The sequence below is a fragment of the Dunckerocampus dactyliophorus genome, chromosome 4 (genome assembly GCF_027744805.1).
Source record: "Dunckerocampus dactyliophorus isolate RoL2022-P2 chromosome 4, RoL_Ddac_1.1, whole genome shotgun sequence".
Classification (NCBI taxonomy): domain Eukaryota; kingdom Metazoa; phylum Chordata; class Actinopteri; order Syngnathiformes; family Syngnathidae; genus Dunckerocampus; species Dunckerocampus dactyliophorus.
In genome coordinates this window covers 24,446,735-24,469,742 of record NC_072822.1, presented here as the reverse complement: position 1 = coordinate 24,469,742, position 23,008 = coordinate 24,446,735, and the positions used below count along the sequence as shown (strand labels likewise).

Genomic DNA, 23,008 nt, shown 5'->3' with positions numbered 1-23,008 from the left:
GATTTTAGATTTGGCATACACGCCACTGATGTATTTAGCAGAAAACGGGAATTTTGCAGTGTGTGCAGATATTTGCACATCACAATCATCGCAAATACACACCAATGGAGGCACAAAGTCAAAGGATACAATGGTCCTAAATAAAGCTTTTCCCACATGTACAGGTGGTCCTCAGGTTACGAACGAGTTAGTTAGTGTATGTCGGAACTCATACCTACATTAACAATTAAATCACGCACACTGCACAGATGAAACAGTAATACGAGAAGACAGAACAGCTCGCTACTTTTCTCCCTGTGGCTTATTGGGAAGGGGAAGTAGAAGAGGCGTTGATTCAGACGAAGCTCTAGCAACCTTTCCATAACAAAAACAAGATCACTCGTTATTACTCGTTATTACTTTCAGAGGAGCAGATCCTTTAACGTGCTCTATACTACTGAAGGGACCAGGCTTCATGTGTCGGAGGATGGCTGCATGCAAAGAGGACAGTTGAGTTTGCTGATGTAGTTTTGGCACGGTTGCGGGCGAGAGTCGCCTGTTTTGTTTTTGCACTAAAGAGATTGTGGATCGACCACTTCCTCGTCATCCTTACGACGTCTGGATAGATGTTACAATTCTTTATCCCTACTAATGGTCACTAATCAGAGCATGCTCTACGACAAATACTGCCACGACCCACTCCCCTGCACTGCATCAAAACAAAACATCCAAAAAGAGAGCTTCAGCACTCTTAGTTGTTTCATGTTTGTAGTTTTGTGCCTTATCGCCAAAGCAGTAATTGCTTATTCTCCCGCAATCTAAAGTGCTATTAGTCAACCAAACATGTAGATCACCATCTTTTTAAACTCACCCAGGGGCCGAGTGTTCCGCCCTCGCACACCAAATCTTGGTCAGTGGCCCTCGTGCTGAACTGAGCTAACCCTGCTACCAAGCTAAAAGATGATTTGTTGATATGTACCTGTATACAGAAAGCCAACATATACCAAATTAAACTGCTCAAATGCCAAAATAGTTCAAATGTGGTATTTAGGTCATCTTGGGGCACGCTGCTGTTAATCCAGCTCCCTTCCTATGTAAACATGCAGCAAAGACATTAGTGGAAAAATGGCAGTGAAATATGGACAAGGTAAAGGAAAATCTGAACACGGAAGCCTGGGAGGAGAGCGATGATGAAAGGAAAAGTGTTTAACGAAAGGAAGTGGCAGATAAGTAGTGAAGTTAGCTTATTATCTAAGGAGCAGCAGCATATAAACATTGGAGGGGACATACAAATGAGCGAGAGTGAGCGGGGAGAGAGGCGGCTCCCTCTGGGGAGAACTGAACACATCTGCTGCTGTACTGCACACACACATGCGCGCACCCGCACACACCCACACGCACACACACAGTCATCAGTGTAGCATTTCTCTGGGGTACCGAACCACTGATTTGAACCACCAACGAAGTAGCCCTTTTTAGTGATCGGTGGCTCTGTCATAATGTGAAGATACCGTTGAATGTAATTACCCTACGCCGACACAGCGTGGTGACCCCCGTAACCAAATGAAGACTTCGCACCTGTGGCTCATATGCAAATGAAAACTGCATACAGTCGTCCCTCGCCATTTCGCAATTCAAATTTCGCGGCTTCACTCTCATCACGGTTTTTCAGAAATAGATGAATGAATAAATCATGCTGCTTTGTGGTTAAATACCGTCTATTATTCGTCAAAAACTATGCATATTGAAGCACATTGTACGCATTTTATTGCCAAAATTAGTAACTTTCAAGCATAAAAATGGCTAGATGAACTAAAATACAAATATAAAGCATTCTGAAGACTCACTTAAAGACTGTGAATGATATGTAGTATTCTAAACCGGTTACTAGGTGTTAGTATTACTGTACTGTGTATCTGTGGTCAGTGAGACACAGAAACACCAGACCTGATCGCCGGAACAACAGGCTTTTATTGCAGGTGTGAATTATGTCCCAACAGGCACAATAATCCCTAATAAAAATCCCTAATTAAAAGTTGAGTTTCATTTTACTGTGGGTTACTGTTGTGGGTTACTTCCTGTCCGCCACTCACTCTTCTCCCCGAGGGAATGCATTTAGAGCACCATACACGAGCACAAGTCTTATTTTTGTCGTAAATTTACTCTTATAATGTCTACTATATTGGGTAATACAAAGTGTAAAAGTGACTATAGGGGTGTTAGTTCATGTCTAGAGGGCTCTAATAATGTTTAAACCGTATTTAGAAGGTTGTAAACACATTTTCTCTGCTGTAACTATAAAAATTGTTTATTTATGAATAAGGAATCCTACTTTGCAAAACTTCATTTATCATGGTCGGGTCTGGAACCAATTAACTTCAATAAAAAGAGGGATTACTGTATGTACGTATTAAGGGTTACATGCAGGTTACTGCACTTGAGTTTGATCAACTCTGTCTTTTTCTTCGTCAGTTTGGTGCTGCAAAAAAGACAACTAGAAAATACAGAAACAACAGATTCTGTCTGTTTTATGTCTGAGTTATTTGGTATTTATATTACTGGTAATCCGGAAAGCTTCAATCGAGGGAACTGGACTCTTCTTGTTTATTGAAGACGTTTCACCTTTAATACAAAAGGCTTCTTTAGTTCTATATATTTAAGTGTAGAGTCTCTCGATTTATGTCTCTGTTCACAATAGGGTTGTTGTTTTGGATGTTGCCCAGCACGGCTTGTGAACGACTGTCCTGCATAACAATACGTAGTTCGCGGCTTGTTAGTGGCCACTCTTTGAGTGGAATGAGACAGTCTTTGGGGGAGAGATGTTAGGACATTGTTGTAAGCAGATGTTAGGTGAAACCTCCTTCAGTGTTACAGGACGACTTTTCTAGTTTGACATAAAAGGCTTCTTCCCAAGCAGCGGTCCTCCCTATCCAAAATTTGGACATTGTTGTCCTCAAATGGTTGTCAATCGTTGTCCAGGCAGGCAAACTATACTACTGGCGTGTGTGTGTGTGTCCTCATGTGTGATTCCATTATTATGCCTTTGATTCTATCAGACAACAAGAAGCAACAGGGAAGAATTCATACAAATGAGAGATGATGCTGAGATAAAAGGATGTGAACCGGGTCCAACAGATGAAGGGCAAAAAATAAATAGAAAGCCTAGGCCTGTCACAATAATCCAAAAATGTATTAATTGCAGGATAAATAAAATAGTCTTATGCTGCAGGGATTCGAGACGGCCGCTCGCTAGCGAGCTAACCAGTTATCCTCAAATGAATTTCTTCTTGATTTTTTCTGCGTTTCCAACATTCGTTCCTGTTTGACTTTTATTTTGTATTTCTGTTTCCTGTGTTGGCACCGTATACTGCAACTTTACTCTTTTCTTGTTTGCAATTAGCACACTATTTCAGTTGAGTCATTTCTCCTTGCCTGTTGCCGGATCGTTGATGTTGCTGTGTTTTGCATGTCGGTGAGATAAGTTTGATCTACCTCCCACGCCTAGATGTATGCGCTTTGCTTCCTACTGCATTGTGGTGAGCATTGTCCTTGCTCCTATAGTGATCTGTCCTCCGCTTTCCACGGTGAGCCTACTTTCTGTGCACCCCAGTCTTAGTTGTTCTTTTAGCCTCCTGGTATTTTTGCTAGCTTTTGTTAGATTCCCTTTTTTGTGAATGAAGGACTTTATTGACCGCAGCTACCAACATCATGTCTCATTTAAAGAGCTTTAAACTTGAGCATGGAGGTAGTTATGCCTACTTTATGTTTCAGTTTCTCTGGCCTTTGACTCAACTTGTTATACCTATTTGAATACACATGCTATTCTTATTTTATGCAACTCTATTCATATTTCACCAAACTCCTTTTTGTCAGTTCATTTAACTTTCATTTTAGACTTAGCGCAACGAAAATCTCGAACGCTGAAAAAAGTCAAAAATGCTTTGCAGCCGCTGGCTTAAATTTTTTAACAGTTATTTTTTATTTTTAACAGTCTGATAATGTTAGCCATTTCTTGTTACACAAACCAAAAAGCTCACATACAAACGCTGAGCTGGAGTTTTTGAAAATCCCCACTTAAAAACTCCAAAAGCTCAGTTTTTAAGGATAAAAACCTGTGTTTGCGTGTAGATGAGAAGCCGAGACACATACAAAAATATGCGTTTTTAAAATATCCGTCTTCGTGTGAACATGACCTCAAAGCACTTATGCGACATGCGACATGGCCATTTATGCAAATTAGACGATGACATCACCCCAACCAACACCACAGATAGAGTGCAGTCCTGTGGTGAACACTGATGGATATGGTGTATTTTAAGTTTAAATCCTTAACGCAGTAGTTGTCACATTATTTTCTGTAACACGCCCCCTAGGGGACAGACATTTTTATGACTTTACAACTTTTTAACATTTGTTTCAAAATGTTAATATTGCTGATATGATATGAGTCTGACTAGCAAGCGCTGTATGCATTTGTCCTTGGGTATTGCTGTAGTCAGGAAGTAGCCACTACCTTTGGGATGCACAATGGGCGTCTGTATAAAGTGTTTGTAGAAAATGTTTGCCTGAAAGAATCTTATGAATCTTATTATCCGTCATCTGTTTAAGTGGAATGCACATTAAAATGTCTAATTAGTTGTCATATTTAAATTGTTTACGCTAATCAAGTGTATATAGCATTTCCAATGTAAATTAGCATCGAGCTAGCGCATTTGTTTTAATGCATTTAGTTTGAATGTCACAGAGAAATTATTTGTATGTTATCCATGTCATAATTTACATGCTTTATTTCTGTCCGTTCAGTTTTATAGTGCTTCAAAGTAAAGGCTCTGAAATGGAATGCAACTTTATTGAGAACCGGTCTGCTGAGCTTGCCAAACGTTAGCAGGAGCAGAAGATTGATACCGAAAGTCCCCCCTGCCCCTTGAGCGCACAGATGAACTGCCCTAACTTTTTTCGAATTCTCTCAACAAAAACTGCAATTCTAAACTGCCGTCTCTCATGGATTGTTATGTTTTCCTTCAAGGCAGCAGCTGGGAAGATGTATTTCAATTGGACAAAAAAAGGCTCCATTTAAAAGATAAGAAAGCTCATTTTCATATGAACAGAGACCAGCAGCTGCCTGGAGCTAGGAAATCAATCATATGGCATTTGTGGGGAACCGGTCAGAAGCAAGAAGTAATGCGGCTTCATCTTGCCGGTCCAGCTAAAGCCAAATTATTCTGAAACTTGGAGGTGGAAGAAGAAGAAGGAAGCATGGGCATCCACATGTTGCTTCATGGTCGTCTAAAAACGTCTACTTCAGACCCTTGACTTTGGGATCGGCCTCTATCATCCTTCCAGCAGCGTTCCCCCTCCCTGTTTGCTATAAATATATCCAGCCTCTGCTTATAGCTTCCAACCGCCCAGCCACTCACACACCAACCTATGATTAAAGGCCTATTTTAGGGAGAGCTTTGAAGCAGTAACAAACATGGGAAGCAGAGACAGACAGAGGCGGGAGAGACAGTGTAGGACAGTGCCACCAGGATAAAGACAAACCCTGGCTTGAACGTGGAAAAAATACACACACAAAAGGACACACACACACACATGTACACACACACACACACGGATGGAAGCCATTTCTCTGTTGCATAGACGGAGAGTTCACAAGAAAGTCAGGTGGAAGACAGAATGAGAGCATGAGGGTAGAAAAGAGGGATAAGGTAAACATGTTCTGACTTTTGGGGAAAAAAAACTAAAAACGTACACAGTCTTGAGTGGCCTAAATGGAGGTTATTGTGTAAATGCTGAGAATATTATTTGTTTTTGGAAATGTAGTCAAATCTAGCAAATATTCTTCCAGTCATTTTTAATCCTACTTAATAGCAGCACCATTGGTAAAATATTCAAAGACAAGAACAGAAGAAAATAGCATCTTTTTTGCAATAAGCCAGTAATTCATTACTTTGTTCAGTCATTAATTATCTGTAGGGCTGCAACTAACTATTATTTTCTTAGTCGATTAACCTGAAGCTTGTTGTTTTGATCAATCGCAGAATCGGTTAGGCCCTAGACGGAAGAAATCAATATTGTCGTGTTCCACATGACAGGTTAGACTTTTGGGTTTGGTGTTCCTTTGTTCACCCATATTTCCTTTTGTTGTGCTCTTAAGCACAGCATTGTCACTGAGGAAATGCAGGACCATTATGTTTGCATGGGATTATTACAGTAGAAGTGATTTCAACAGTGAGTTTAAGCCATTCTCTACTTCTACTTTGCTTTTGCTTTTGCACTTTTTATATTTTTGTTGTTGTGAGCCTTGGTGAGCCGTGCCACTCCTGGTGAGGTCATTGTTGGGAAATAAAGACCGTTTGGCTACACCAGCTGACATGTATTTGCATCCTGGTGTAAAGCTACAACAAATAATGGCAAAGTGATCCGGTTCGGACAATATCAGAAAAGGGGCAAAAATGTCGATCGCTGTTTTCCAAAGCCAAAGCTGATGGGTTTGAATATCTTGCCTAAAAATCAAAGAAAATAGGTCTTACTTCATGGTTGACAAAGGAAATGAAAAAATATTCACATTTGAGAGGCTGAAATCAGAGGATATTTACATTTTTAAATAAAAAAAAATAATTAACTCATTCAATCCCATTCGATCCCATTTTTCAAAATGTATCCCCCTCAGTACCAGCCATTTTGGACGATTTCGACTGATTTTTCAAGGCACGCAGAATATTGTGCTCTATGGCTATATAAACATAAAACCTACCAAAAGAAAAATTGACTCTTGTCTTTCATCAGAAAAAAAAAGTTTGTTTCTACCTTTTTCCGTGTTTTAGTAATCATCAGTAGAACATAGGTAAGTTTCAGGTAAATATCACTTCCCAACAAAAAAGGGACAAAAACAGCTTTTTTACATTTCAAACACTACTTTCACTTTGACACAATTTTTTTGCTTTTGTGACAGCTCAAATATCTACACACATGTACCACAACATAAATAACACAAAAATGGGTTCTTTTACATCAAAATAACAATTTATTTACAAATAACACCATGAACTATTTACAATTTTCACATTTGGAAGTAAACTGTGTGTGTGCGCATTCGTGCGTGTGTGCATGCGTTTAAATTTCCCTGCAACCTTCTGCTCGGCATACTCCACCACGCTCTCTCACTTCCTCCATGCTGTTGAGTGTGTTAAAATCATGGAAAAGATCTATGCCGAGCTCTTATCAAATGCACTTCGGCCACCTTGTGGCCGTTTTTACTGCTTAAAACGGCATATAGTGCACTTGCACTTGCAAGCGTTCGGGTTAAAAACAAATGGTATGAATACGTCTTGGGTATTGAATGAGTTAATCAAATACCAAAATATTTGTTGATTAATTGGATAATTATTAATGAAAAATAATTAACTGAATAATCGATTGATAATCGAAACATTTTTGCAGAAAAGCTTGCATGATCATCATCCCTATCATGCTTAAGAATGTCATTTTTAAATGAATCAACACATTAGATAACACAACACAAATTTTGTGTTCAACACACATTTTGAACACATACGGCACATAGTAAACTGGTTGATGTCACCCAGCTATTTTCCATTCCAATGACAGACTCTTGCAGCAGTGGACGCTAGCTGGACACTTAACTTTCGTTAAGTTTATTCATATTTTTCCCGTATCTCCTATTTTGTGCTTTTTTTCGTTGCCTTTGTTTCCTGTTATGGTTCTCAATGCTGCCCCTTGACTGCTGTGGCGGGAGCTGCGGGGCGCAGCTGTCATTCGTTTGGTAATTTGTACTTTGAAATGGGACCATCGTGGTTCATTAGTTTTCCTTCAACGATTAACTGTGTGTTCACCGAAAAAGCAGCGAGTGACGCTGGGAACACAGAGGTCGGTTGGATTGCCTGCTGCAAAGCACTGAATGCACGCTTGTAATCCTGCCTGACGCATTGCCACCTCCAAATTATGTGTATTATCATACACTTTTATGCACGGACAACCAAGAATGAAGTTGTGGAACAGACTGAGTAAGGAACTCAAACTATGCACTAAAATGAGCGATTTCAAGAAACAGTACGAGCAGTTGATTAGCATAACCATAACCATGCCAACGCTCACAGTCTGATTGGCTTCTGACTGCCCTGTTCCCACGAGACAGCTCTTCTCTAAATGAGAAATATCGTCACGTTTTAATCCTGTGAGATCTTGTGTTACGAGATCTTGTGACACCCCTAGTAATAGACCATAGTTAACCACAAAACTGCAATCATATATCAATTAAGAACATTTTTTAAATAACGTGATAGCGTGAGGGAGCGATGTAGCGAGTGTATTTTTGTGTAAATTATCACCGACCTTTTTTGTAGAAAAGACTATTTACAGAGAAAAAAATAGTAAAAAAATACATTTTTTTGACCAAAAATCTGTGAATTTGTGGGGTTGCGAATTCTGAATCACTTTTGTTCATATTGTGTGAAATTCATATGCTTTCACTTTAAGACATGAATGTCTCACTGTTGCAGGGCCGCACGGTGGTCTAGTGGTTAGCATGTTGGCCACAACAACACAGTCACAGTCTGGATATCAGGAAGATCTGGGTTTGATTCTCCCCTGGGCATTTCTGTGGAGGGTTTGCATGTTCTCAGGGTACTCCGGTTTCCTCCCACATTCCAAAAACATGCATGTTAATTAGTGACTCTAAATTGTGAGTGTGAATGGTTGTTTGTCTATATGTGCCCTTGCGACCAGTCCAGGGTGTACCCTGCCTGCCGCCCGAAGTCAGATGGGATAGGCACCAGCATGCCCCCGCGACCCTAATGAGGAGAAGCGGTATAGAAAATGGATGGATAGCCTCACTGTTGCCCCCTGCTTGTACTGTCCTTCTTATAATGCTACATGTAATGTACAGTTTCCGCACATAAGACCAGTGGTAAATCAGTGTATCTGTAAAAGCCTTTTAACACTGTTGCAAGGAGGTGCTTTGCATAAGAGCACCCTGGAGTGGCATTTTCACTTTAATCCACATTCCCACTTGGTCACACATCAGCTCTCCCTGAGTCAGTGTGACAAGAGAGAACACTCCAGGTCCTGACATCTGGTCCAGGCTGTTAATCTCCACTGACCAATCAGCTCAGGGGCCGGGCATGAGTGACACTCAACGCAGATAGAGAAGCAGTGATGAATTTTCCCCTTCCTCCTTCCTCCTCCCACATCTGTCCTGCCAGTCACGCACAACCTTGCTCTGCCTCTTCTGCATGGCTCTCAACCACTCATTACTATAATTGGAGGCTTTGAGGAGAAGATATTGCAGAGACAGAATGCAGGAAAAAAGAAAGGGTGAAAGAGAGTTCTCTGGAGGTCAGAGGCCTGGCCCTTTTCCACTGCCTTCCTTCTCCATTTTTTATCTCCCAGAGTTTCTCAATCAATCTTTATTTTTTTACTCAACAGTTTTTTTTTACTCAAAAGTGGCTTTGTCTGTCCTTTAAAAATGCTAGGTTCATTTACTGCATCAAAGTGGCTCCATTTTCAAACGTATGACATTACTAGGGGCTCAGTTTCTTTTCCCCCTCCTTTGCTTTCTTTGCCTCTGTTCTTTGTTTAACCTCAGCTGCTGTATTTTGTCATAGTTTTGGCTTACTGGTCTTTGTCACTGGGCTTAGGTATGCTATGTAATTGTTAGTGTGTGTGTGTGTGTGTTTGTGTGTGTGAGTCAGAACACAACAGGAAAACCAAGAAGTCAGTGTCTGAGGGACACGGAGGAAAAAAAAAAGACGACCCCCATCATATCCCAACACACAAACACGCTGTACTTGACTTAGGATATTCAAAAGTTGACTTTAAGTTCATACGCCAGGCTGATTCATTGCAGGTGCACTCAACGTAGTAAAAGTCGCTTTACAATCCAAACGCAGCTCTCATGTTTCACACACTGATTTGATGGATTTTATCTTAAAGCACCACCATGTACAGTATACAGTAGTTCACATCTTATGCAATGACTAGGGCTGCACCTAAAGATTATTTTCTTAGTCGATTAATCTGTTGTCGTTTCGATTAATCGAGTATCAGTTGGGCCCAAGACGGACCAAATCAATATGAGCCAAAAACAGTTAGTGGTTTGGTCCACAACATATCAGAAAAGAGGCAAAAATGTCTATCACTGTTTTCCAAAGTTCAAGTCAAAGCTTCTGTGTGTGAATATCTTGTTTTGCCTAAAACACGAAGATAATAATAGGTCTGCTTTCATGGATCACTAAAAAAATTCTAAAATATTTACATTTGAGAGCCTGAAATCGCAGGATATTTACATTTTTAATAGGGCTGTCAACTGATTAAACATTTTAATCAAATTAACCACTGTCTTCAAATTAATCATGATTAATCACCATTTGCCACTGTGTGAAATACACTGTTCCCTCATTTATCGTGTGGGATAGATTTCCAAAATAGCCTGCAATAAGTGAAATCCACGAAGTGCCAACTTTATATTTTTTTACAATTGTTAAATATGTTTTCAGGCTGTAAAACCCCTCACCATACACTATATACACTTTTCTCAGACAGCCATTAACATTTTTTCACATTTCTCTCTCGTTTAAACACTGTCAAAAAAAGTTCAAACCTTAGTTTGAATTTTAATGATCAACCCACAAGGTTGGACACAATAAATTATTAAGTGACTCGTGCATATTTCACTCCTCTGACCGTGCCTCTTCGTCCTGGCGACGTTTCGCTGTACTGTGTTTGTATTCTTGTTAAAACATATTGCTCCTGTCGTCGTATTTTCCTCCTCCTCTTCCTCCTTCTCAAACCGAAGATTCATTTATTCCATAATGGCGCTCTACAGCCACAACTTCTATCTTCTTTCAGCATGTCCAGAAGTTCAACTTTGTGCGTTGCGATGGTGCGTTGTGCGATGGTTATCATCCATCTCTGTCTTTTGGGTGCAACCGCAAGTGCCTTTGACTGTGCAGAATGTTTCATCAACATTGTGGGTGTTGTCCGGAATAAACCTTGCAAACATACAGCACTTCAGAGTCACACTGCTAGCGATCGAATATTTATATGAATTTGACAAGCGAAGGCATTCTGTACTGCACAGGAAGGCACGGAGGAGATTGACAATGCTTTACAACCCATTAGCCAATCAGGACGCAGACACAACGCGTGGTTTCTCCTTTAGCCAATCAGGACGCAGAACAAAATGCACGTTCATACGCTGTAAAAAAAAAAAAAAATCTGCGAAACAGCGATTCTGCGAAAAGTGTACCGCGAAGTAGCGAGGGAACGCTGTATGCCCATTTTTGCTGATTTTATGAACAGAAAGATAATACAGTACATTTGCATGTTAAATAAGTATGTTAAATATTAATAGCTCTAAATTAACTTAAAAGTCTCTTGAATAGTAGCAGAACATATGAATCAGACTTTCATGCGTTGAGGGATTGCGTTCAAAAACACCGCGTAACTTAAGTTGAATTCACATGTTTTGAGTGTAGATGTATTTTCTGGGATTTCCGAGCATACTTAAATGCATCAAATTGTACTTCCCCAGTAAGAGCTAGGTTAGTGAGAGAATATTCACTTACTGTTTTTCTTTGTCTTTCTGTTTATTTAGACCACACACATGCAGTATAAAGATGTTTTTGAAGTGATTTTCGGAGTGTCGGTGAATGCACCTTGCTGTCGTCTAGTGACAATGAGGAAGTGTCGTTCCCAGGAGTAGCTGAATAGGGATGTGTTTGTGAGTTGGAGATACGTTATATGGTGTTGGAACTGCACCGCTGTTGATGTGTTCAGGTCAGAATGAAGTTATTAAAGAGCGACAGACTCTCTCTGACTCTGTGGGGACGCTATTGTGGCACAGTCGGTCGTCATAACACAGCGATGTGGCGTGCGTAAATGACGCAAAACATTTTAACGTAATTAATTAAATTATTTAGTTGCCGCCATTTTTGGCAGCCATGATATTTAAATCAAAAACCCATCAAATAGTTGTCGACTAATTGGATAATTGGTTCATTGTTGCAGCTCTAGTAATGACGAAAACTCTAGGGTCACAATGCTAAATGCAAACACCGTTGGACACTGTGCAGTGTTTCCCATACATTCATTCATTTGTGGTGGCCAGCCACAAATACACTTGGTCTGCCACAGATAGGTTTGGCGCTACCTTTTATTTTTTTTACCTGTTGGCCCTCAATCAGAAACACATTATAATGTGACTGTTGTGTAGCTTGTCGCTATTATTGCACAGCTGAAAATGTACGAACGCATAAATTGGCTCTGATAAAGAATCAGAGCAAATATAAAATAAACAAGGTTTATAAAGAGAAGTTAATGAAAAGCATGAAATTTAATTTAGAGACAGCATAGGCTCTGTCAGTTAAAAAATGAGAATATGAGAATAGCTTGTGAGGAAAAAATATGATTGAAAATGTCAGAAACTGACTTTTAAAGGGTAAAAAAAAAAGGCACGGTGCATAGCGTGGCTACGAGACACTCACAGAGGATGTTTATCTGTCTTCTGCATCCTCATGTATGCCTTGTGTAATTGCAGGGAGGGGGCGGTGAGTGTTGGTAGCACGGGGGGGAGTGTAAATATTATCTCTTTAGCCATCTCTGCTTCTACTCCACCATCATCCACCCAACCCACACTTACACACAAGAACAGACATGCACCCCTTCTGCTCTGCCCAGAGCTCCAAATCCCTCATACTGCCAGCCTAAGCAGTACACACATACAAACAAAGGGGGATTAGATAGACACAACTACACAGACACACGCACACACACGCACCCACACACACACACAGAATGGATATTGCATGTCTGTGCAAAGATGCATCCTTAGATAGAAAGACGGACAGAGCGAGAAAAAGAGGGAGCGTGTGTGCTCCTTTCTGACAATCTAGAGCAACTTTTTGTCCTTTTAAGGCAGCATCTGACAGACCGCCCTCTTTTTCTCTCTCCACCTGTCTCACTTTCATGCTTTCTTGCCATTATATTTCCACTCTATCACCATCTGGCAAGCCCCAGTCTCCCCTCGCTCTCTTTTTCTGCAGCTTTGTTTTTCCAATTTCATCTTGCTCCTTTCTCATCTTAAGCACTCTAAAAAAAACGCCATCCATATAAGTCACACTGGTACCGGGCATGTAAAGCTCATTTTTCTTTGACCGAGTGGCAATGAGTAAGATAATCCCACTTGTTTCCAATGTAAATCAATTTGTGCTGAGAATCTTTTTGCACTCCAGTGTCATATCGCATACAATAGGAGATGTGAGGCCTTCACTCGGGTTTCAGGACTAGGTTTCCAGTAGGCCTATAGGGAGCTCCCATACCTTCTACTTTGAACTACTTGTTTCACAAGAAAAAAAGAAGGATAGCAGGACGGGGGGGAGTTTTGGAGAATCAATTGCTTTCTGGCACACGTAAGTGCTGACCACAGAGCAGCAACATTTGGGTCACTCTGACAAAACAGACCTGATTTGTCGCTCAGAGAACATGACTGAAGACTACTGATCCCCTATCAATTGTTTCCTTCAGCAATTCTCTGTCCTTACATCAGAGTCAGCATTAGTCGATTTACTGCTGTAGCTCGTTCTCTTGCCATTTTCCATTTTTGTGAAGTCCCAATTGACATGCACTAACTGTAATTTGAAGCTTGGCCAAACTCTGCGTGACTCCAAAACACCAGGGGGCTATTGTGGTCATTTCAGCTTGTTCAGATGTTTCTCAACGAGGAAGAGAATGCTTTATGTTAGTAGTTAACTGTTACTGGTAGAGGTCGGTCAAATTGCTAACATGTCTTTCCACAGCTTTTCATTTTTAACTTTGTGACAAACTAATTTGAATACATTCATGGTTTAGATGTCAATAACCTCTAAATTGTTGTACGGTGATCCCTCGACACTTCGCTCTTTCAATTTCACAACTTCACTCACACGGTTTTTCAAAAATATAATAAATAATGAATTAACAATTATTAATAAAATTAATAATAAATATTAATATTGTAAATCATGCTGTTTCGTGGTTGAAAACTAGTGTAATGAATAAATTAAGCATTTTCAAGCATAAAAATGGCTAAATGAACTAAAATCCAAATGAAGGCATTCAGAAGACGCAATTAATGTTGTGATTCTACACTGGTCAACAGGTGTCAGTAATGTTTGCTGAGAAACACAAGCACCAGACTTGCTCACCAGAACAACAGGCTTTTATTGCAGGTTTGAATTATCTCACAACAGGCACAATAATCCATGAAACAGCCTACTGTTGTGGCCATGATCCACAGCAAGCCAAAACTCAAGTCTTACTTATGTCTTAAATTGCTTATTTTCTCTTATTGTATGTGCTATATTGAGTAATACAAATGTAAAGGTGACTATAGGTTTGTTATTTCATGCCGAGAGGGCTTTAATAATAGTAAAAAGAGTATTTAGAAGGCCGTAAACAGGTTTTCTATGCTTTAACTATGAAAATAGTCCTGACTTATTATTCCAGGCTGATGTTTCTGGAACCAATTAACTGCAATAAACAAGGGATTACTGTATATTCAATTATTTGTGGTGGCCAGTCCATAAATTTGGACTGCCACAGACAGATTTGGCACTACCTGTTAAGATTTTCCCATGTTTATGCACGTTTATGCGGACATTCTTATTTTCAGTGCCACTTACGCTTCCGGAATTTCCACTATTTTCCCTTATGTTCTAATCACACGACAACCCACTGCCACAAATAGATTGCAGTCCTGTGGGAAACAGCACTGTTCGTAGTTCATTGTCACTACAATAGTAAACTGTTGTGGATGTTCTTCTCACTTACTTGTAGCAACTCTATTTCGGGAAATGACAGGCTGATCCAATGAGGGAGTTGCTAAAAATATTGAGTCATTTCAGCTTCTGTAGTAAATGTGTCTCCTTGTTGGTGTAAAAGTTTCCTTTTTCTCTTGCGAATTTTATATCGTTGACAGCTGCGCAATTAGTCCCCCACGAGGACTTTAAAAAAGGAAAACATGTTCAGATTAAGATGTTTATAATGCATTTTCAAAAGTTTTAACCATTTTGATGCAATAATAGTTTTTTTAGCACAGGACGTGAGTAGTTTGAAGTGATCGAGGAGAGAAACGCCTGCATTGGAGAAAAAGAGAAAGGGACAAAGAGGTGGATGCATGACACCAGTATAAAAAAGACGCTTTTGAAATATCCCCCCCTCCCTCACGCACACCACTACATTCACGCAATTCTCCTTGAGAGCTGCAGAAATCGGAGCCCTCTGCGAAAACGTCATAGGAGCATTTTGAGGTCATTCAATAAGCATACAAAGCAAAAAAAGAGGAGGGGAAGGATAAAAGGTAAAAAGGGGAGAGTGGAGCCCGTGAGATAGATAAATGAGATGAAAGGTGCGATAGATGATACAGAAAGGTTAGAAAAAATAGTATTTCACTAATCCCCAAGTAAGAGAATGCAGCACATCCCCTTTGATGGATTAAAACAGGCGCTATTTCTAAGCCCGCCTGCAACAATTGGCATTGTTCAGTGAAGAAAGCCAGGCATGGCTGCAGTGGAAGACAGAGATAAAAAGTGCAAATGCAGTTTAGCACCAGGATTAGACTGACGTAATATTTTTCTGAGGGTCAGCGTCAGTCTTACCATGAATAATCTATTTCAGATATTGTCCCTTGCCACTTGGCGCTTCGAATTTTGTGGTTTCACTATCACGGTTTGAAAAAAACATGGATATATATATATATAATATGGAATATTATTAGTCAAAAAATGCATTTTTAAGCAAATGTTACATATTGTTTGCCTAAATTAAGCATTTTCAATCATAAAAAAGGACTAAAGGAACTAAAATACATTTATAAGGCATTCAAAAGACTCATTCAAAGATGAAAAGTAGTATTCTACACTGGTCTCACTAGGTGTCAGTAATGTTACTGTAATGTTCGGTGAGACACACAAGCACCAGACTTGATCGCCGGAACAACACACTTTTACTGCAGGGCACGGCAAGTTGAAATTAAACTTTGAACCCCCGACATCACTTCCTGTCACTCTACTCCCCAAGGGAACAAACACATTTATATAACACACACGAGTATGAGTCTTATTTGTGTCTGAAATGGCTTATTTACACTTATAATGTCTATTATATTGGGTAATACAAGTGCAAAGGTGACAATAGGGGTGTTAGTTGATGTCTAGAGGGCTCTAATAAATTAAAAATGTGAAGGTTTTAAACAGGATCGCTTCTCGGCCTTTTGGCTAAAACTGCGATCGCCTCCTGTGGGTGGAGAATTGTATGCCTTCATGGCATAGGATTCTGCCTGTTGTCAGGAGGATATTCTTTGCATTTTACAGTGTAATTTAACCTAGGGCCGCACGGTGGCCGAGTGGTTAGCATGTTGGCCGCACAGTCAGGATATCGGGAAGATGCCCAACGGAGATCTTTGTGTAGAGTTTGCATGTACATTCCAAAAACATGCATGTTAGGTTAATTGGAGACTCTAAATTGTCCATAGGTATGAATGTGAGTGTGAATGGTTGTTTGTCTATATGTGCCCTGCGATTGGCTGGTGACCAGTCCAGGGTGTACCCCGCCTCTCGCCCGAAGTCAGCTGGGATAGACTCCAGCATACCCACGAACCTAGTGAGGATAAGCGGCATAGAAGATGGATGGATGGAAGGTTGTAAACAGATTTTCTATTCTCTAACTACAAAAATATTTAATTTATAAATAAGGAATCCTACTTAGCGGAAATTCACTTATTAGGGGCGGGTCTGGAACCAATTAACCGTGATAAATGAGAGATTACTGTATTACTCATATACTCGGACTGTCTGTGTATCTTGTATCACAAGTCGGTGCAGAAAACAAAAAAAACAAGTCGGTGCAGTTGAAGACATCAAAACTCTGGCTTCTTAACACACTTCACATGCGCCACATAAAACATTCACCAGCTGTGGTGCACCTTTTGGCCAATCAGAAGCCTGAAAAAGCTACCACAACTCCTTGTAAGGACAAGTGAAAATGAATGAATGAATGAATGAACTCCTTGGCTGCACCAAAACGTAAAGAAAAACATGCGCTTTGAACATGCAAATGACAGAAATGACAAAAATCATTTTTTTATCACCCCAATGTGCTTTTTTGAGCCTCTTCTCTGTTTGTGACACACTTCATAATTAATAAATGAATAAAATCAATCAGAGGCCGGGTTACACCACTGATCAAATTCATAAACGTTGTTGGTGTGTAAAAACTTGACTCACAAAGAGCCCTGATCATAAGAAAGAGGTGTCAAAATGTTATTAGCCGTATTCAGGCCATTTAGTTTTATTTTGTTGTTCTACCTATCAAATCGCTCCACAAAGCAGTCATTGATTTCAAATAGTTATGAAGAAACACTAAGTTACAGTATATAAATATTGGATGTATTCTGAATATAACTTCTCAGGGCACTGAATCCATCGCAACTGGACTGTTCAGTAGTCTTAGGAGACATTTCGCCACCATAGTTCTTCAGGCTTCATCAGTTCATGCTCAGTGACGAGGTGGGACAAACTCTAGTCCGACTAGGTAGGACAGCTGTAGTCTAAGGAGTTGGTGCAGATTCCTAAATGTTTGTCCTCTAAAGTCGTTAAGATACAATGGAGTGCCAGTCAACGACACTCGTTTGGATGGAATCACCTTGTTACCATTCCATTCAGCTGTAAAGTTGGTTACGAACACACCTGAAACCAAGGTGGCTGTGCTTTGTTTTAGGGATGTCCCGATCTTATCTTCAGGATCGGGATATAAAATTCCATTAGTGTTAAACCTAGACAGCCTTTAGGGAGTTTACGGATTGTAATGGGTCACCATCAAAGCATGTGCATAAAGTTGTATTTCACTGTGCAGTCCAAAAGAGGGTTTATAACCATTTTCTCTCTTTCATAGCAAAGTTTCATGTGTTCCCCGAAGTCAAAGGCTTTCTCATTATTACACAGGTCACTTACCCTGATATCGCACGGTCTTGCGTGGGATTGGGTTCCAGTTGAGAGCCAGTGAAATTTCTAATCCAAATAGGAACACCAGGAGCAAGACCTTCACCCCACCCATTGCTCCGACGTAAACTCCCATTCGGAAGAAAATGTCGCGATTGATGGCTTGAGATCTCACTCAGATGATGAAAAAGGAATGAGGAGAACAGAAGGGTTCTGGCGACCTGTTGAGAAAAGGAAAAAAACATGTCAGCTTGAGGTAGCAATTTACTCTCTTCATTGTCCTGGTTGTTTAGTAGAAGCTATTTTGACGGGAACGTGCACATCTATCAAAAACCCCCAAATATTCAACTTGTTCTTGAAGAGATTTGTCTCAGAAATGCTCAACAAAACGTTATAAAAAACAAAATATGGACTAACAGAGTTACGCAAAACAGTGAGACAAACAACGACACAGCTCAACTGGGAATATTTGCCTCTGTGTACAGTACGTGCGAGTAGACTTTCCACCATCTCATCAGCACTCATTGGGTTGGTCAATAATTAGCATAAATATGCAATCAGTAAAATCCAATATAATCTGTGTTTCCCATATATTCATTTATCTGTGGCAGGCCGTTACCAATAGATTTGGACCGCCACAAATAGATAGGCACTACCTGTTCGCCCTGCGTCACAAACACATAGTAATGGGACTGTCTGTGTTGCTTGCACAGTAGATGGCGTTGTAACGCAATTATGCAAATTAGATGATGACATCATATTTCTGGAAGAACAGTTCCAAGAAAAAGTCATTTATCTACACGCAATCTACACACAATTTTAACAAATGGATAAGGACAGTTTTCACTGCATGCACCAAAGATTGTTGGTTGTACAGTATTGAAAATCCATGTTCCAAAATAAACTCTCAAGATAAAATACTTCAAATTACATATGAAATCACGATCGCAACATTGGGGGACATGAATTGCACTTAGATTATTTTCACAAATCATTCACCCTACTTTTAAAACGTTACCTTGCTTTTCATGTTTTTATCGCTACTCAAAACACTCTTGATCGAAATGTTAAGACCAGCTGAAAAATTGCAAGAATTTACATTTTGCACTGTTGGATCTGGATATACAAGTAAGTAGAGCTTCAAAATGTAAAAAGAAGGAATGGGAGTGAGACAAAGTAAGCAATCCATGGAAATGATGTCCATTATTTTAAATTTCACTTGCAATCCATCACCAAATTTTCACAATTCGATTTAGATCTGGGGAAGACGCAGGATGGTCCAAAAGAGTGAGGTCATTCCTTTGGAAGAAGTCCTTTGTCAGGCGGGCAATGCGAACTGCAGTGTTGTCCTGTTGATAAACAACAACTGTCATCACCAAACAGACACACAGAGGGCCTTGAGTCATGAGGGCAGCCCCATGCAACATGTCCAGATAGCCATCTGCCGTTTGACTCCCCTGCACAACCAGAAGCTCCAGGTGGGATCTCCTTGTCATCCCAGTAACATTGCAAGCCATCAGGACCGTCAAGATTGCATTTTTTCTCAAAACTTTCTTCCACCTTTTAATGTCCCATGTTAGGTGCTCTCGTGCAATTTCCAAACAGGCAATTTTGTGGCGTTAAAGATGTTTTTTCTTCTTAAGCCCCTTCTCCCGCGGATGCTGTCTGATGGGTAATGGACTGCACTTTGCATCAGTAACAACCTCCATTTGGACAGAAGATCGTTCAGACAGCCAATCGGATCCTCCGGCTCAGGGCCGGTGACATATTTTTGGGTCGACCACTTGACTTTTTATGCCATAACCCTCAGGATCTTTTAGGAAGTTTAAAATGACTGTCTCACGGCGTCCAACCTCAGCAGCAATGGCGCGCTGCGAGAGGCCTTGATTTTGCAGCTCAACAACTGAACCACATTTTTTTGCCTTTGCCATCAAGAGATCATGAAAGTGTGAATATCTGCCAGAAAATGACATTGAATTCACATTTTTGCCAATATTTTGGCTTTTGAAGGCTGTGGTCTTCAACTTTTGATCAGCTGATGGATAGCCCATTTCACTTTAATGGTTGCCTTCAATAAATTGCACAAATTTGTTGTCCCACTCTCATTTTTTCTTTTTGCATTTTGAAGCTCTACTTATAACCTCCTTTAAGATTCAACAGTGCAAAATGTAAACTCTTGCAATTTTTAAAAGTCTTAAAATTTGGATCACTAAAGTTCTTTAAATAGATATATTGCTCCATTTATTATTATTTAAAATCACTATATAGTAATCGACCCCCAAATTCCTGGTTGTGTAGAGTGTGTCTGCCTACAATAACAACCTACACATTTTAATGACCTTTGGCTAAAGGGTTGTGCAGGAAAGTTTTGTGTCCCTCCTTTACTCTCAGTGATAATAAAAGCTATTGCCACTCAAAAAGCGGTGGAACTGCTTATCACCGCACTCTTGTCGAGCCAATTCAGCAGCAGTATATTAAACCGAGGCTGCGTTATCAAAGTTAATTGTGCTGGCAATGCCTTAGACGCCAATGTGTTAGGAAATGAATGTTGAGGCAAGGACAATCCAATAGCAGTATGCTCTAAATGAACAGCTTTATACCTAATGGACATGTCAAGTGTGCAGCTATAGTGTGGCAAAAACAATAGCATGACAAGACGATTGTTACTGTGCTGCAGTAGTTCCCCATCGGCACACCAATAGCATATTAGTAGACATGGCGTCAGATTCCATAAGACTTTCTGAAAGGTCCACAAAGAAATTTCGCTCAAAGGTCCGTTCATTATAGTTAATCTATAATATAGTTGACAACAATGTAAAATGTCCTTTTTATTCAGAAGAATAAAAGGGTGTGCGTGTGTGTGTGTTAACAAATCCTTGTTGCACACAAAAAAAGGATGAACAAAATGTATTGCGATATTTTATTTTGAAGGCCAAAGTGTGACAGATTCCTAAAACCTTTGGAGGTTTTTTGAAAGCTGCACCGCGATGTAGCGAGAGAACACTGTACAGCAAAAATAAAGGAACTGACCTTCCTGTTCCAATACTCCTAGTGGCCCCTGTATCTTATGATCAATGCTATGTTTCATACTAAAAGGTTGCTTGAAATGCTGTATTGGGTTTTACAACATTAGACCAAAACTGCAGATTGAAGGCAGAGAGACTATCTTCAAACGTATTCTTCTGAAGCATTATCGATATAAAGCTGTGAAAAGCTTCACAAAATTTTCTTTTAACACTACCAAGGGCTAACGTGTAAGAAATTGTGTCACAGTTTTTACATGGAGACTGTTTCTTAGAACGCAGTCGGCACTGGTAGATTATTTCGAGTAAGTAGGACGTTTCTGGAGAGAGATGACACTCTTTAATTGAAATGTCATTTGTAATACAGTAAGTGCCACGAGCCAAATTGCAAATTAAAAATCGCGGAGGATGGTCTCTTATTACCTCAGCACAAATCTGCAGTCTAAATGATGTAGTATGCAAAAGCTTACACAATGGTGACAATAATCAATGATCAATAACCAGTACGGGATGCCCAGTTCTAGTTGCAACAGTCACACCTTAGTACAGTCCCATAATTGAATACTACTCTTTAGAATGACGCAGTCATTCTAAAGGCAGCCTCGATGGCTCTGTAACCTGTAGCAATAGGCCTGATTAAAATGTCGGAAATAATTAGGGCCCAATAGCTCTCTGTTAGTGGCAAAAAATTAACAAAAGTAATAGAATGAACATCTCCTCCCTGCAAAGGGAACATTCAAGTTGTAATGCTCTGACTCACTCTCACTGCAATTCAAAGACAAGAAATTCTGTAGGCTTCCAATTACGCACCTGCTGCATTTTGAATGAAATGACAGCGTCACTGCTGTGTGCAGGAAAAACTGTCCATGCAGTACATGTATGTGTCCTACGGATGTGGTCACTTGGTCGCACTGGTTGGAGAGTTAGGAGGTGTGTGTGTGTGAGTGTGTGTGTGTTTACATGTTCTTGTGTGCACAAATCGAAACAAAGCAACTGTTATTGATTCCACATTCAAAAAGAAAATAAGAAGAGGGTAAGGAAAAATACTCCCCCCACCACCTCAAATGATGGTGACGGTGACGTTCGCTTTGGGTGAAAACTCCAGGCCTCGCAATGCACACTGCGGGCTGCGTTGGATCGATACTGAATGGCCAATGCTTGAGTGAGCCGAGAAGACATGGAGATAGGGGGTTGGTGATGGGAGAATCATATCACGAGGGAGGCATGAACATATATAACAATGAGCCCAGCCCACGATGAGAGGAGGGAGGGCAATGGAGAATTAAAAAAATCACACATTTAGAGAAGCTGCAAGAAGCACTTTCAGTTTTTCCTCTCTCACTCTCTGTTTCTCTCTCTCTCTCTCTCTCTCCCTTCACTTCTCTGTAACTGTGCTGAGAAGTAAAAGAGTGAAGTGGGCATCCTGAAGGCCGGATTAAGTGAAGAGGCAGTGTGTAAACACTGGAGCAGAGGATGAGGAGGAAGATGATGGCAGAGGTCCCAATGGAGAATAAAGTATTCTGCAAAGCTTGAAAAAGTATCCAACTGCTTGAAGGACAGCCTCATAAAACTTTTATCTAGGCAGTACTAGTAGGGGTAACGGTTTGCCATGATCACAATTCAAAACGTGCAGTCCATCGGTTTTTCGGTCAGGGTTCGCTTCCATTTTCGGTACAGTGAGGGAAAACAAACGGCATCAAACTGCTTAGCTTATGTGTTTACAGCTTTAATTTAAAAAAAAAAAAAAAGCATAAACACCTGCAAGTTGTTGGCAAGTGCTAGCAGGTAATTCTCCAAAAATAATACAACAACGCAGACAAGTGCAACAGCAACACAGCTGGGCAGCACTGGATTTGTGTACGGAGTGACACATGACGATGGGCAGGTTAATACTTCCTGTCTAGGGCTGCAACTAATGATTATTTCCTTAGTCGATTCATCTGAAGCTTGTTATTTTGATTAATCGAGTAATCGGTTATGCCCTGGACAGCCCAGGTCAAATCAAACACA

At 40.2% G+C, this 23,008-nt stretch overlaps 1 protein-coding gene across 4 annotated transcripts in view; it reads right to left on the bottom strand.

The window, feature by feature from the left end:
• sema4c (sema domain, immunoglobulin domain (Ig), transmembrane domain (TM) and short cytoplasmic domain, (semaphorin) 4C) overlaps window positions 1-23,008 on the bottom strand; it is a 111,501-nt gene that overhangs the window by 30,974 nt on the left and 57,519 nt on the right. For all 4 annotated transcript variants that reach the window (XR_008569969.1, XR_008569970.1, XR_008569971.1 and 1 more), the window contains one exon: window positions 17,988-18,196. Coding sequence is in view for 1 of the 4 variants with exons in the window: in XM_054772748.1 (XP_054628723.1) it covers window positions 17,988-18,111 (124 nt within the window). In the remaining 3 variants the exon portion in view is untranslated. The remainder of the gene's footprint in view (window positions 1-17,987; window positions 18,197-23,008) is intronic.